General features: G+C 42.3%; 1 protein-coding gene across 3 annotated transcripts in view; it reads right to left on the bottom strand.

Moving 5' to 3' along the window:
- MRE11 (MRE11 homolog, double strand break repair nuclease) overlaps window positions 1-16,534 on the bottom strand; it is a 296,568-nt gene that overhangs the window by 120,960 nt on the left and 159,074 nt on the right. For all 3 annotated transcript variants that reach the window (XM_073582975.1, XM_073582976.1, XM_073582977.1), the window contains exons 13-15: window positions 10,960-11,133; window positions 10,210-10,272; window positions 8,868-9,075 (exon numbers count right to left, since the gene is read on the bottom strand). In XM_073582975.1, coding sequence (XP_073439076.1) covers window positions 8,868-9,075; window positions 10,210-10,272; window positions 10,960-11,133 — 445 coding nt within the window. The remainder of the gene's footprint in view (window positions 1-8,867; window positions 9,076-10,209; window positions 10,273-10,959; window positions 11,134-16,534) is intronic.

Genomic DNA, 16,534 nt, shown 5'->3' with positions numbered 1-16,534 from the left:
AAATTGAGGTACTCCGCGCACAATGCTGTTTCCAGTTAGTGCTGGATTCTTTCTGCCCTTTACATTTGTAGACTTATAACCCAGGAGAGGAATGTCTGAGAAATATTAGATTTATGGTAAAATCAAAGAAAGTTAGCCTTGTCGTGGCTGGTGGGCTCTCATGAATTGGCCAATTTATGCGCTAAGTACCTTCATTTTTATAAGCACAGTTTATATAGCAGAAATGCAGGTTACATTTCTTATATTCAATGTTTCCATATACTGTACCTCAACGCTTACTGAAGCTGCCGTCACATCCATCACAAGTGCAGCAGTGGGATTGCTAAAACATATGCAAATACTGAATAGATGAGATTTGGACTGCATTAGGCTAGTTTCACACTAGCGTTTATGAGCGCAGCGACGGCCTGCGCACGGCCGCCGCTAAGCCCCGCCCCCCGCCGGTAGCTCCGCCAACCGGCGCATGACGCTGCATGCGCCCTGCGTCCCCTATCTTTATCACAGGGGGCGCAGGCCGTGCGCAGTATGCGTTTGGCGGCGCATGCGTCCTTTTGACGGTGCGCCGACCTGCGCCAAACGCAACCTGCTGCAGTTTGGTTGCGTCGGCGCACCGTCAAAAAGGCGCATGCGCCGCCAAACGCATACTACGCACGGCCTGCGCCCCCTGTGATAAAGATAGGGGACGCAGGGCGCATGCAGCGTCATGCGACGGTGGGCGGAGCTACCGGCGGGGGCGCGGCAGGGGCGGGGCTTAGCGGCGGCCGTGCGCAGGCCGTCGCTGCGCTCATAAAAGCTAGTGTGAAACTAGCCTTACTGGTATATAGAATAAACTCATAAAATGAGGTACTCCGCGAACAAATTGGTCAATAACTGTGTGTCCACTAGACACGACAAATCATCTCATGACAGATGTGAACCGACATTGGCAAACTTACTTTCTCTGGGCTAGAGCCTAAAGCTATGTGCCCACGTTGCAGAAATGCTGTGGAATTGTACGCAGCAGTTCAGCAACTCCCTGCCGCGGGTAAAACGCATGTGGAATTTGCATGCGTTTACTGCTATGCGATTCCGCAGCGGAAAAATCCGCAGTATTAGCACAGCATTGCGGAATCCCATAGGAAAGCATTTTGTTAGCGCTTTTTAAGTGTTTCCGCGGAGGCAAAAACGCGGCGGAAATGCAAAAAAAACGTAACGTGGGCACACAGCCTAAGAGTGCTCAGTCACTAGGTTTTTAATCTAGATCATCTTTATTTATTTTACCCACTTGTATGGAGCCATTAATTTCACAGAATTTGACAGATGTCATCATCGCTGTCCCTTTTGAAGCTTATAATCTAGACTTCCTATCAGTATGGTCTTTGTAGTGTGGGAGGAAACCAGAGAACCCAGAGGAAACCCAAAAAGAACATACAAACTCCTTGCAGATTTCGTCCTTGGCAGGATTTGAATCCAGGACCCCCAGCTCGTCAAAGAAATGGTGCTAACCACCCACTGAGCCACCATGCTGCTTATGCATTGCTCGATACTTTTGAGCCGAAATGTTGCATTGCACTTTTTGGGATAATAAATAGTTTTTTTTTTTTTTTGCACAAATGATTGGAGTGCTGCCTTCCTTTTTTGGTTATCTATCAATCTATCTCATATGTAGATAATATCTATGTGTCTGTCTGCTTATCTATCATTAGATGGATATATCTAATATCTATCTATTCGCTGATCTACCAGAACGGCAACAGAATGGAAAACGGGTGCAGAACATGGTTATTGACTGAATATAATATCATTAAGAAAGGCAGCGTTACAAATGTTCAGTGTCAAAGATGGGGGATTCATGACACACCTCATGTGATGTTTGTGTCTTGGTGTCACATAGTGACAAGGGATAGTGAGCACCTACCCGATCCCTCGAACTAGAGGCACTCTAGGCTATCCCTGTCCCCCGGCTTACCAAGGATGGTTGAGATGCCGAGGTCTCATACCTTGCTATGCTCCTATCTTAGCCCTTATACCTCACCCAGGGAGGCATGAGGCCGAAGTGTATTGGAAAACACTAACCAGACCGTCAGGGGTTAGCAGACAGGGATAAAAGAAAAATATAATCATACAAATACACTCATAAAATAACAAAGTGGGAAACAGAGGAGGAATAGGAGGCATAAATCAAATAGGAGAGGATACGGAAAAACACGCAAACCAACTCCAAGCAGAAATCTTAGGAAATCTCTCCAACCGCCAAACACTGAACTTCTCCTTCAACCCCAAACCAGAAAGTAGAACTATCAATGGCAACTACCAAGTGCCAGTGGTGAGCATATATAGTAGAGGGGAGTGGTCAACACAGAACAGCTGAGACAATTCAGAATGGAGAGATTCAGGAGATCAACTGAACTGATTAACTCTTGCAATAACAGAGCAAAGCAAGGAAAACATCAATGATGAAAGAGAGCAACGGCACCAGCAATCTATGCAATTTGAATAGTGGAAAACAGACTTTTATCCATAGAACTGTAGCGGTTCAATGAATGGTGTCTGGTGCTCAGCATAAAAGAGGTTGTCAATAGTAACAGAGGAATGCGGGGAAAGGCAGACAGGAGGACAGTCGTTTCGCGTAACAACACTTCAACAGGTCCAGGTGCAATCTGGACCCATTAAAGTCCAACGGGTGCAACCTAGACCCGTTGAAGCGTCATTAGGCAAAATGGCCGTCATCATGTCTGCCTCCCCCCGCATTCCTCTAACCTGCGCACCGCAACTATGTCCATGCTCTGAATATGTAATAAAAGACTTTTCACATTCATTGAATTTGTGAGTGCCACATATTCTTCTTCCATTTTTTTTTTTAAAGTTACCAAAGCACTGTTTAATAGGATAATCAGTGCAGGAGTTCGTGTAACCAGACGCCACAATCTTCTGGCCCCTCTCTGTCGCGGTATCCTATGACACTTGGTTTGTGAGGGTTTTTTTTTCCAAGCACAGTGCTGTACATCCAATGTGGGCCTTATATACTAGCACACATCTTTAGATGCATAAATAGCAATTAATAAGTGATACACAACTACTAAAATTTGTCACAAAGTCACTGGTAAAGGACTGGAGGAGGGATATGCATCACTGAGGATTTTAGCTTCAGTGATATGAACCTAGAAAAATGCTCCAGCACACTGAGTGCTGAGAGGAGTTAATCGGCCATGTCTAGGATTAGCCCTGTTTCACACATCCGTTTTTGTGTCCGCCAAACGGATCCGTTTCCGTTTTTTGCCACTAACGGATCCGTTTTTTTGACGGATCCGCGGTAGCCGCTAATGTAAGTCGATGGGGGAAAAAACGGATCCGCCAAAAACATGGCGGATCCGTTTTTTTAACGGAAAACGACGGATTTGGAAGGATTTAAAAAAAACGGAAGTGTGATCCAGGCCTAGTGAACAGATGCAGAGTGGGTGGGAGGCTGTTCACCACATTTCCATTGGGCATATTGCTGTGACAAACCCCCTGGCTCCCAGGTGTTTGTTTTCCTACAACTGGTGCAGAAGTGGATGCTGCCGGAGTCCTATACCCCAGTCCAGATGGTCGAGTGAGTTGTTATGGACAGATTCATCCACTCCCTTCCGAGGCAAGTGCAGACTTGGGTTGCCCAAGGAGACCCCCTGAATGCAGACGACCAGGTTAACCTAGTGGAAAGGTACCAGGTGGTCGAGAAGTCCTGAAGAAAACCGGGCAGTGTTGCATCCCCATAGTGGGGTACCCAGAAGGAGTTTGACTTTCAAAAGAAGGGTAATAAAGCCACAGCTGGGAGGAAGGTCCCAAGGGTTAGCTGAAGGATTGCCAAAGGTCGCTGGAAAGCACTTAATTTGTTTTAGATGTCACTGTCCTGGGCATATAGCCATTTGTGTCCTATGTCCACCAAAAACATGGACTGCAGTGTAGGGAGGCGCTGTTTGTATTATGCTTATCCAGACTGCAGTGTGGACTATCATCCCGGAGATGGGCTACAGGCGTGTCCCGTGACAATAAATTGGGTAATGGTGTCTAGGCTCTTGGACTCGAGGAGTTTGGTGACCCTGGTGAGAGCTAAACTACCCCACAAGTTGATCCCCGGAAAGCTTGTGGGCAACCGCTGTATTCACGGGGACGCCAAGGAATACCCCGTTGCTAGAGACTAGAGTGAGTGACTATAAAAACGAACTGTGGCACTGAGTCACTGAGAAGTTAAAGACCTGCCACACCCAGTAATATTAGGGTGGGACTTTAGCTTGCTCTGAGACATGGCAAAAGCCATGAGTTACTCAGATAGGAGCCAGTTAAACCATGAAGAATCTCTATTGCAGTCGGAGGCGGATGAGTTCCCCCTTGTGTGTCCTTGCTGGCGACAAGGATGAGATGGTGACCCATGAGGCTGAGATTCCTGATTTGGGGTTTTATTTGGGTAATTTTGGGACTGCTCAAATGGAGGAACTTACAATAAAATCGACAATGTTACTGTGATAAATGGGGTTGTACAAGAGCGGGGGCCGACACCAGGTTTCCATATTTTGCAGTAAATGAGGATTAAATATGTCAGGTTACTAAACTGAGATGGGAAAATATTAGAGCAGTTGTTAGTACTGGGACCCTATAAGCGTAGGGTACCTGAACTGGCCCATTCTCATGTCTTGGCTGGGTATCTGTGCATAGACAAAACCCAGTAGCAGGTACTTCCAAAGGTTCTACTGGCCCAAGTGTCATCTCTGGGAGGGAAGGAAAAAAAACATGATAAAGAAAAGGTGGCGAGCACGTGACGAGGAAATAAGTGCAGGATAGAAGCTAAGCTGATATATAACCTAATATTGACAACTCTTACATCAAGCCTATGAAGATTTGAGGTTGTGGGTTGTAATATTCACCTACGCAGGTTAACAATGCTATTTTTATTCATGACGTTCACGGTAATCCAGCAACTCCGGTTAGATGGCCACAATGCAATGCCCCCAGTCCACAAGACCCCAACCCGGGGTCGGTAGTTCCATTGCCCCCATATCAGGTGATACCCACTGTCTCCCAACTTTTGGTTGTCCCACAGCTTTTGTATCTCCTGCCGGTATATTCTGCAGTCACAGTTCATGCACCTCCAGATGACGGATACGATGACAGTAGTGCATATATCCAGCTTCAGTTAGCAACAAAATATAGTACAGTCCCAACTGGGGTTCTCTAAACATGTTTGTGAGTTCAGTGATGGGTAGTGGAGCAGATCTGTATTCCACCAGGTGGAGCCATGGTCCCTTGGGCTGATCCTGTAAACAAGGGATGGGGAACCTCAGGACATTTACCACTGTGTAGACTAAGAAACCACAGGGGGCTGATACAATAGGGAATCAGCAGGCATTCCACAAATTAACATACAACAAGGGTCAATAGAATGACTCCTATGAAACAGAACCCTGAGACTATCACAGAGCAGGTGCATTTATACGGAGACTTGATTACACACAGGTGGATTATATTTATCATCTTTAGTCATTTAGGACAACATTGGATCATTCAGAGATTCACAATGAACTTCTGGAGTGAGTTTGCTGCACTGAAAGTAAAGGGGACGAATAATATTGCACGCCCCACTTTTCAGTTTATGAATTTATGAAAAGGTTGAAAAGTTCCAGGGGGCCGAATATTTTCGCAAGGCACTGTAATTTTATAGGGTTGCAGGTCTTCCTATAGGGCCTCTAATCACATGATAAATCCGATAATAGCACAGTGGGATAAGATGGTGGGGGAGCGCACCTCCAAAAAGATCCAATTAAATACTTCAGTGAGCCTATAAAAATGTGTTAAATGATGGTATTATTGGAGGATAATATAATTCAGCGTTGAGAGAAAGGGTATTATATACCTTGCTCCTCTAGGCTCATAGAAATGGATGATCGGTGCTGGAAATGTGGTATCAATGTGGTCAGCTGCTGGAGAGTACGCAGCATATATCACTTCAGAGGCTGGTGCATTAGACGCATCCGTCTTGTTGTAATGTGGAGCACACATGCCATAAGAGGGAAAGTGAAATGTGCAGCACTTATAAAAATAAAAAATGTTGACAGTGGTCAATAGGTTGGAACCGCAGAAAAACAATAATCTATGAAGAATGACTGCAGATGTGCAACATGCCCTCGCCTAATAATGGATCCCATTCAGCAGCCGAGGAGAAGTCCTCCTTCCCATATACCTGCATAAAACGGTGGTCAAAAATGATGTTGAGAAGGCTGAACTTTTAAATTTCTATTTTGCATCTGTGATCTCTAAGCAAGCAAATGTAACTTCAACTGATCTTCATGGTGCCATTGAAGGAATGTAAGAATCCACACAATCCATGAACAGAAAGAGGGTGAGGGAACACTTAGCAAATTTAAATAAATTTAAATCTCCTGGTCCAAATGAATTACATCCTAGGGTACTGATAGTGTTAGCAAAGAAAATTGCAGAACCACTAGCCAGATTCTTTGATAAAAGAGGACTGAAGAAGGGCAAATGTTGTCCCTTCAAAAAAGGAAAGAAGATGGAGCCACTAAACAGTGAGCCTTACTTCTATACCAGGAAATATATTTGAACACATTATTAAACAGCATGTATGCAAGCACTTGGATAAGAATACATAATTAACCAGAGCCAGCATGAGATTGTAGCAAACAAACCATGACAGACTAATCTAATTTCCTTCTATGAAGGAATCACTGACTGGGTGGATCAGGGAAATGCGGTTGATATAGTATATCTTGATTCAGCAAAGCATTTAATTAATAAAATATCTCATATTATCCTTAATGAAAAAATGACCAATGATGGGAATTACAAGGCTTCAGCTAGGTGGATTCATAACTGGCTCAGTGATTTTACTCAAAGAGTGGTTGCACAGCCAATTGGAAAAGTATTTTTCCAGTGGGGTACCACAAGGCTCTGTCCTGACCCCAGTGTTGTTCAAAATTATTATAAATGATCTAGATAAGAGAACTTTGCAGACGATGCAAAGCTAGAATTGATAGCAACTAATAGAATGGTATTTAACAGGGAGAAATGCAAGATTCTACATCTGGACAAGAAAAACGAAAATTACATCTACACAATGGGAGGAATAGAACTAAGCAACAGCACGTGTCAGAAAGACATGGGTTTACTAATGGATCACAGAATGCACATGAGTCAACAGTGTGATGCAGCAGCAAAAAAGGCAAACAGTTCTAGGATGTATTAAGAGAAGAATAGATGCAATTATCCCTCTCTACTCCTCCTTGGTCAGACCTCATCTGGAATACTGTGTCCAGTTCTGGGCACATTTTAAAAAGGACACTCAAAAACTGGAGCACTTTCAGAGAAGAGCTACTAGGATGGTGAGAGGACTGCAAAGTATGTAAGATGAGGAATGGTTATAGGATCTGGGAATGTTTAGCTTGCAAAACAGAAGGCTAAGAGGAGACCTAATACCTGTCTACAAATATCTGAAGGGATGTCACAGTGTAGAGGGATCATCTTTATTCTCATTTGCACATGGAAACACAAAAAGCAATGGAATGAAACTGAAAAGGAGAAGATACCGATTGGATATTAGAAAAAAACTTTTTGACAGTGAGGGTGATCAATGAGTGTAACAGGCTGCCACGAGAGGTGGGGGTTCTTAGTTGGAGAAAAATACCACTGATTAATCCCCTGACTATTTACAGAGATTTTACAGTGACCATTAAATTTTACAATACAGCGGAGCTCTGAAAGTGACATCTGTTACGTTATCAAGGCAATTTCCTCTGTACCTGGAGGGAAGGAGGAGATTGAGGGAAAGGTTTGTATAAGGCAATATAAATTATAATAAATCTTATTTTTACACTTTTGGAATGCTAAATCCCTAAAAGTAGGAGACAAACTGTGAGCACAGTAAACTATCTATGCTTTCTTGTTAAAGGGCATCTGTCGTAGGTTCAACCCTCCTAAGTGGTCTATATGGGCATGTAGGTCATAAGGAGCTGAATAAAATAATATCTTGATATCTGTAATCTGATGTCTAATTCCAGAGATATGAATGTTTTCATTAATATGTAAATTAGCTGCTAAGACCTATGGGCCGGACATAGATCTCACTGAGACTCCGCCTCAAGAGTTTATTTTACATGAAAGGAGGTGTCACCAGTGTGCACATGAGTAGAGTAGGCTGCCAGTCATTACATGTCTCACACTGAGACGGTGTTAACCAGACAATAGCTGACACTGTGTATGTGCATGCAGTTCCTCTCTAGAGTGTACCGTATGACCTCTCTTGCATTTTCTGTAATCCTACATGTAATTATTTGAAGATAATGGTTGCTATATTGTACATCGCAAGCAAAACAATTAAATCGCCCACAACGTCTGAGTGCTGAATGATTCATCTGAAAGCGCAAGATCTGCAGCATGGTAAATATAAAGAAATATATATGTACAGTATATATAATCACTCAGAGCAGACAAGAACAATGATGTTGCCTAGGGTCTGTCCTTCTAAAAGTCGTATACTATTATGCATTGTTACTGCCTAACATTGTTGATCATGAACATGGCGTAATTCTTCATTTTCCCTCTGGGGGCGCTGCAGGGAAAATTAACGCATATTCCCAACAGTTTATAGTTGACTGCATGCGGCCCCATAAGTAAGAAAAGAGTTTTAGACCATCAAAGTATTTGTCCCCACATTAGAGGAAGGTGGGATATATGCTAGAGCCTGGGGTCTTTACCTATGGCACGTACGTCCCGAGGGGTGATCGTCATGTCTCTGGGGTACTTGTACTGCCCTCCTGCTGTGCTGTATATACGCAGGACAGTGTACGCTCATACTCCGGCATTTTTAAAAAATGAAAAGTAATCGGATTCCTGAGTACCTCTTCCTCGTCTTGAAGTCCCTCGCGTGGTCGTGCTCTGTCCTCTCCCCCCTCTGGCGCGGCCCCGTCCTCTTCCTCGTGTTGGGGCTGGTACACCATCTTCGTCTGAATCATTAAAAGCCAGTCCTGATGTTCTCCTTTCCCCACCATCATCACTCATATCAATGTCCTCAACCTGAGATCTGTGAGCTCTTGCCCGGTTTATTGCCTGAAACCACAAAGGAGATGCCCGAATTAGCACACGTTCATCCCCCTGTAGGCTGCATTTTCTACTGGTATGGAACTATAGTCTGTGTTATGCTGCAGAGCTGTATTCACAATTCTGCTGTCTTCAGATCTGAGATCTCTAAGCTTTCCCTGCTGGTTCAATGTCTGCACAGAGTTTGATTTAACGATTTTCAACCTGAGAAATGTAATTTTCACATTGGGGACTGTACAGCAATCCGAAGTAGGAAAATCTAATGTGGTCACAACACAATACAAATACATGCAAATTTCCCAAGATGAGCTGAGGCTGACCATCTATTGTGTAGGGTAAAAGATGGATTGGGCATAATGGAGTAAAACATGCCCAATACGGATTTTTTTTTCACGATAAATAAGCTGCTGCCTCATCCCACTGAGAACACACTCATCCGAGTGTGCACATATATATGGAGGTCATGGGAAGACGCTGTCGGCAACCCTGACACCCCGACTTCCTCTTGATTTCTTACATATATGAAATCGGGGACAGTAATGCCAGGGCTGATTGGGTGCTGGGCTCATATGACCTTACAACCTTATGTGAGCCCCGGGAACGCGAGTGTCGACACCGCTGGAACAGCGCTGGCACAGAAGGCAAGTATAAGCTTTTTTTATTTTATAGGGGGCACACATGGGGAATGAGAAGGGGTTGTACTAGTAGTGGGCAACCCCTTTAATTCTATATTCAAAGAGGTGTTCCATGCAAAACCATTTATCGCTGAATGGCTGCAAAATCTGTGGGCGCCTGGTGGAACTCCAATCAGTCACCAGACAGGGGAACAGAAAACCCTTGTGCCCCATACCAGAAGTTGCAAAACCACGTCTAGAAGTAGTCTGAACACCGAGATGGTTGAGCACGCACCCTGCCATTTCACTCCAAGTCTATAGCATGCTGAAAATGGATGGACCTCCCACCGATCTAGCATTTATCACCAAAACCCCTTCACCCCTAAAAAAAACCCCTTCACCCGTAAAAAAAAGAGAAAGAAATAAAGGCGTCTGGCTGGAACATCTCTCAAAACTAGAGAACTTATAAAAGAAACATTTCAATCAATAATCTATTCAAACTAGGTCTACATAAGATCGAAGAACTCACCTCTCGAACCTCTTCATCTTCCTCATTTGCGTTCTCTCTTCTGGTCTCACGAAATTTTCGAACCTTCAAGGCAGAATATGTAACAGACACGGGTAAGAGGAACACATTTTTGGGCACAAAATAATAAAAAAAAACAACTAAATAAATTATGGGAATTTCAAATCAACATAGAAAACAGAAACTAAAATAACAAATGTTATAAAATACCGTAAGAAAGGCATCATATAATACACATCATCGAAGAGTACCACAATGAGGAATCAATCTGCAGACTGCAAATAATACACTAAGGTACCACATTGTAATTACTGCCTGAGGAAGGTATGACTATACTGCACTAATTGCTGACTAGTTCCAATTTCGGCTGGTGAAGAAGGGTTGGGAATTAGGAATTTTACTGTCCTACTGCAGGCAGAGCAGAGGGGAGAGGCTCCTGCTGCAGCCAGTTGTCTTACAGCTAGAGAAAGCAAAGTGTGTGAGTAATCTATTGGGACACAAAGAGAAAATGTCTATTTACCTATAAGATTCGTTATAAAGGACAAAATAAGATAAAAGGAAAGAATGAGAATAAAAGGAAACTGTGATCTGATCTTTTGTAAACCGAGAGTGGCAGTAGAGACCGCTTTGTTTCTTATGGCAGGAAGCTACTTTGTTGAATTATTTCCCATTGAACTCTCTAACGTTTGTCTCTGTACAAGGAGGATCAGTACAAATAAGCAATAAACAGCAACAGTGAATGTCTTCTCCCACCTCCTCATCAATCTTCTCCTCTTCAGCATCAATGTTCCTTTCCTTTAAGAACCGTTGCGTCTTCTCTAGCTGGAATTTCACCAGTTCTTCTATGGCATCTTTTTCTTCTTTATCGACAAACTCTTGCACGGCCTCCCCCATCCCTCTCTCGGTGAGAAGAGAGAGCTGCACATTCTGGTAACAGAAACATAATCGTAGCGTAAGTGTCGAGAAATCAGAGCTGAAGGGTGCACGGGTCACATTTCTTGCAAGTAGTTGTTATTCTGTACATTGATAACCCCTTTAAAGAGGACCAATCACCAGGTGAAAAGTATTCAGCTCTACTCTTACTTTATTCCCATTGCTCCCCGAGTATCCAACTTTTTTAAACTTGCCATATTTTTCCAGAGATATGGACATTTTTACTTAGTGCTAAGCTTTATTGTCTTTTCTAAGGGGGTGTGGCTCACAGGGCTATTCTGCAGAGCAGCCTAAAAACACACCCCCGAGGATCCTGTGAGCCACGCCTCCTTGCAGATACCATAAATTAGCAGTAAGTAAAAAAAGTCGATATCTCTGGAACCGTAGGGTGGATTTAAAAAAATAACAATGGAATACTTGGAAGCAGAGGGAATGAAATAAGAGCAAAACTGGCCACTTTTGAACTAGTGACAGGTCGTCTTTAAAATGAATTCTAGTTCCTGATATCCCAAGCAAACAGACAATGTGGCAAGCAAAAGCTCTGTTGTGCGATTATTTGGAAATGTGGCACTACATGGCAGTCATTCTATTCATGGTATCAGAATTAAAAAGAGAACATTTCTACCACTTCCCACTACACCGAAAGTCACAAATTTTACAAATTTGCCAAAATGTGTGTGCAATTTGTCTCTTCAGAGAGGAAGAAGACTAGTGCCACCTATTGGAAGCAGCGATCCTAAAAGTCAATATTAACTCTTTCACAAGCCTTGCAATATGACGTAAGATAAAAGCCAAACCAGAATTTCAATTTTCAGACACAGTCTTTCGGGGTGATGCCCCTCATCAGTGCAAAGTATGAGATCGGATTTGGCTCTGTGAGACGCTCTGCACTGGGGTCTAACGATTAATGTTTCTATCTGTGGAGAGTGACAAGCCAGGCCTGGCATGTCAGAGTGAGAAGATATATAAGCCATGCATGCTTCTCTGGGAAATTAAAGATGAAAATACTCCTCTGGAAAATTAAAAATGCAAATTATTTCCTTGAAAAGTATTGCATGGCTTATAATTCTCCTCACTCACCCGCCAGGCTTGGCTTGTCACTCACCAGAAGGAAAAATGTTACCCCTTAGATCCCAGCCTTAAGCCTCTCACGTAGCCAAATCAGATCTCATACTTTGCACTGATGATAGGCAACACTCCCAAAACATTGTGGCTCCAAATTGAGATTCTGGTTTGGCTTTATCTTAAGTCATATTGCAAGACTCCTTAAAGTGCCGTTATTGACTTAGGATGGCTGATTCCAATAGGTGGCACTAGAGTCCTAGTCCTCTTCCTCTGTGAAGATGCATTTTGCATATTTAATTTCTTAGAGGAACATGCATGGCTTATATGTCTTTTCACTCTGACATGCCAGGCTTGGCTTGTCACTCTCCACAAAGAGAAACGTTACCTTTTAGACCCTAGAAATAGGTGTATGTACTAATATACAAGTAAGGTTATGGCTACTGGCTATCTAAAGAGGCATTGGCACAGGCATATTCATTTATGTGTGATCAGGCGAAAAGTGATAAAAGACGGCACTCCGGCGAACCGCGCCCCACACAGACATGCGCATTGACCAACACAGTGAACGATCTGTGCTACGCTATTTGTGCAATTCCTATACAGGTCAATAAGAGTTACGGAAATAGTATAACCCAACCAGTATGAATGGCTGAAATTGGAATATCTCTTTAACCTTATTTTAGCTAATTCCCTTCTTTTCCTGCTTTTCTTGCCTCCTATACACAGTTTTGCTCCATACAAGGAATCCAAGATATATGACTATTGTGTCGGCCACAGAACACACCGTTTTTCTCCCATGTGGCTTCCATTCTTTCTCATCTATTATTAAAAACTTAAAGTTCTGTAACATAAATTTTCTTTTCCTTTAACAATAGATTCGCTAAAATCTGATGTCTTCCATTTTTCATTCCTTTTTAATGGTCCCAGTGAAATATAAATGGCCAATCGTGTTCTGCAATAAAGCTAAAGAATAGGACATCGACTTGTTCACAGAGCGGACACACGGATCTGCTAAAAAAATGTTCTACTGGGCATGGTTATAAACCGGGCTCATACAAGGTGGGTGCCAGCTGTGTCATACAGCCAGCACTCACCACTAAGAGTATGTGCACATGACACCTTCCAGAAGTGTGTGAACCAGGCTAATTTTTCAGAAAGGAGATACTTTAGGGCACTTTTTGGTTATATATATATATATATACATATATATATTTTTTTTTTTTTTAAACTTGCAAGCTGAAGCCACCTGAAGATTTATGGTTTATAGCAAGCCGATCAAAATAGGAAAATTGTTGCATTAAAGCATGTCAATTTGAAATACATGAAGTGTGAATAACAAAATGGCTTTTGAAATTTCGAACAAATACACGAGATGCTTAGCACAAAATTTGGCCAAATGATGTGAGCCCATCCACCAAAGGTCATGGTAATCTCATGAATCGGATGGATCCCTGACCTGCTAGTCCAGTGTGAACACTTACCTATGGCTAATCTCTGGATGTATGGGTGAATATAAACACCTCTCTTGGTAAATCATACATTTATGGGTTGGCCAGAACCTGATGTGATTAGATGTAATTAAAATCACAGCATGGTGAAGGGTGGAGAGCTAAGTCAGAAACCTAGCATATAAGTAACAGAAAAACTGACTGAAACAACGAGAACTAGTCTGAACTGGTGCATACCAAAAAGCAACTTATATCAAAACAGGAATATTTCCTATTTTGATATACAAGTAATTTTTGGTATGCACCAGTTCAGACTAGTTCTCGTTGTTTCAGTCAGTTTTTCTGTTACTTATTGCAAGCAGAAGCCACCTGAAGATTGGTCAGGCCAATTCTTTTAACCAGTTGTCATCTTTGGAAACCTAAACAAGTAAAAAAAAAAATAAAAAAAAGTGCAAAAGACTGAACATACGCACATCAAGTCGTTTTCCCATTACTGTGTATACAGCTCCGGCAAAAATTAAGAGACCACTGCAAAATGTTCAGTTTGTCTGATTTTTCTCTTTATAGGTCTATTTTTGAGTAAAATGTAAATTGCTCTTTTATTCTATAAACAACATGTCTCCGAATTTCCAAGCACTAATTTTTGTATTTATTTTCCGAAAACGAGAAATGGTGAAAAGAACAAAAAAAAAATGCAGAGTGCTTGCAGACCTGAAATAATGCTAAGAAAACAAGTTCATAAACATTTAGAAACAACAATACTAATGTTTTAACTCAGGAAGAGTTCAGAAATCAATATTTGGTGGAATAACCATGATTGTTAATCACAGCTTTCATGCATCTTGGCATGCTTTCCACCAGTGTTTCACACGGCTTTTGGGTGACCTTATGCCACTCCTGGTACAAAAATGTAAGCAGTTCTTCTTTGTTTGATGGCTTGTGACTATCCATTTTCCTCTTGATTACATTCCAGAGGTTTTCAATTAGGTTCAGGTCTGGAGATTGGGCTAGCCATGACAGGGATTTGATGTGGTGGTCCTTCATCCATACATTGATTGACCTAGCTGTGTGGCATGGCGCATTGTCCTGCTGGAAAAAACAGTCCTCAGAGTTGGGGAACATTGTTTGAGCAGAAGGAATCAACTGTATTTCCAGGATAACCTTGTATAAAACAATTAAAAAAAAAAAGTGAAACATACACATATTTGGTATCGCCGCGTTCAGAATCGCCCGATCAAAACGACAGAATTACGTTTTTTTGGTCACCGCGACATTGCATTAAAATGCAATAATGGGCGATGAAAAGAACGTATCTGCACAAAAGTGTAACTATTAAAAACGTCAGCCCGGCATGCAAAAAATAAGCAATAACCCAACCAGAGATCAAGAAAAATGGAGACACTACGGGTGTCGGAAAATTGCGCTTTATTTTTTTTTTTTTTAAAGCAAACTTTGGAATTTTTTTGTCACCACTTAGATAAGAGAACTTAGACATGTTTGGGGTCTATGAACTCTTAGTGACCTGGAGAATCATAAGGGCAGGTTGGTTTTAGCATTTAGTGAACCGAGCAAAAAAGCCCAACAAAAAACCAGTGTGGGATGGCACTTCACTTTTTTTTTTTTGCAATTTCACCGCATTTGGAATTTTTTTCCTGTTTTCGAGTACACGACACGGTAAAACCAATGGTGCCGTTCAAAAGTACAACTCGTCCCGCATAAAATAGCCCTCACACAGTCATATTGATGGAAAAATAAAAAAGTTATGGCTCTGGAAACAAGGGGAGCAAAAAACGAAAAATCAAGAAAAGCTCATGAAGGGGATAAGAGGTTCAGTCATGAGACATGCAGGCGTGGAGTGTTGAACATATTTTTCGATCATGCTGAAGACACTCGGTTAGTACCCCAGCATGGCTGATAACACCTTATCCCAGCATGTTCACTCATCGTTAATAAAAGGGCATCATAACTACAAGATTATTATTTTGTTTCTCCCACTGAGAACAAGCAAATATATGTAGTAAACACACACTCAAAAAATATATATTGGGGGAATTGGTTTTTTTTCCACCATTTAAACCCACATAAAATTTTCCCCATTTCTCAGTGCACTATATGGTTTTAGTATTAGGCTCCTCATTGCCATAACATGCAACTAGCACCTGCAATCTTATGGCAAAGCGGAAGGCTGGGTGCTGGAGTAATACAGGGGGCAACAAAACTAAGGCTATGTGCACACGTAGATTTTGGTCCCGCGGATTTTTCAGCGCGGATTTGTAAAAATCTGCAGGTAAAATCTCAGGTCAAAAGACCTACAGTTTACCTGCGGATTAGCCTGCGGTTTCACACCTCTACAATGGAGAAGGTGTGAAACCACTGTGGATTCCGCACAAAGAATTGACATGCTGCGGATTTGAACCCGCGGAAAAATCCGCAGCATATGCACAGCGTTTTTCAGTTTACCATTGAAAACAATGGTACTGTACAACGCAGCTAAATCTGCTGCGGACCCGCAGAGCCTGAAACACTGCGGATCCGCAGCAGAATCCGCACCGTGTGCACATAGCCTAAATCTAATCGCTAATGTGTAGTAGTCATTACTGACCGAGGTACCCGAGGTTCTGTTCTTGGTTTGAACAGTCTTTTTGTGCGGACAGTTTCACTTTAATAACTGAATTTATAATACCTCAAAGAAAAAAAAAAAAAAGAAGAAAAGACAAAGTCATTTTACTGAAAGAGCAGCAGCTACTTAGAACATTCCACCAGTGAGCGTAAAAACGCCAAGTGCGTGAATTTACCCATCAGGGGTCTGTACATATTGATGCTGAGACATAAAAAAGGAGATAATAGAGGTGTGTGCGAGATGGCCGGCATCGCCTATCTCT

This window comes from Dendrobates tinctorius, unplaced genomic scaffold (assembly GCF_039654945.1).
Source record: "Dendrobates tinctorius isolate UK_male_01 unplaced genomic scaffold, ASM3965494v1 ptg000075l, whole genome shotgun sequence".
Lineage (NCBI taxonomy): Eukaryota > Metazoa > Chordata > Amphibia > Anura > Dendrobatidae > Dendrobates > Dendrobates tinctorius.
Note: the sequence above shows the minus strand (reverse complement) of the source record. Positions and strands in the feature narration are given on the sequence as shown.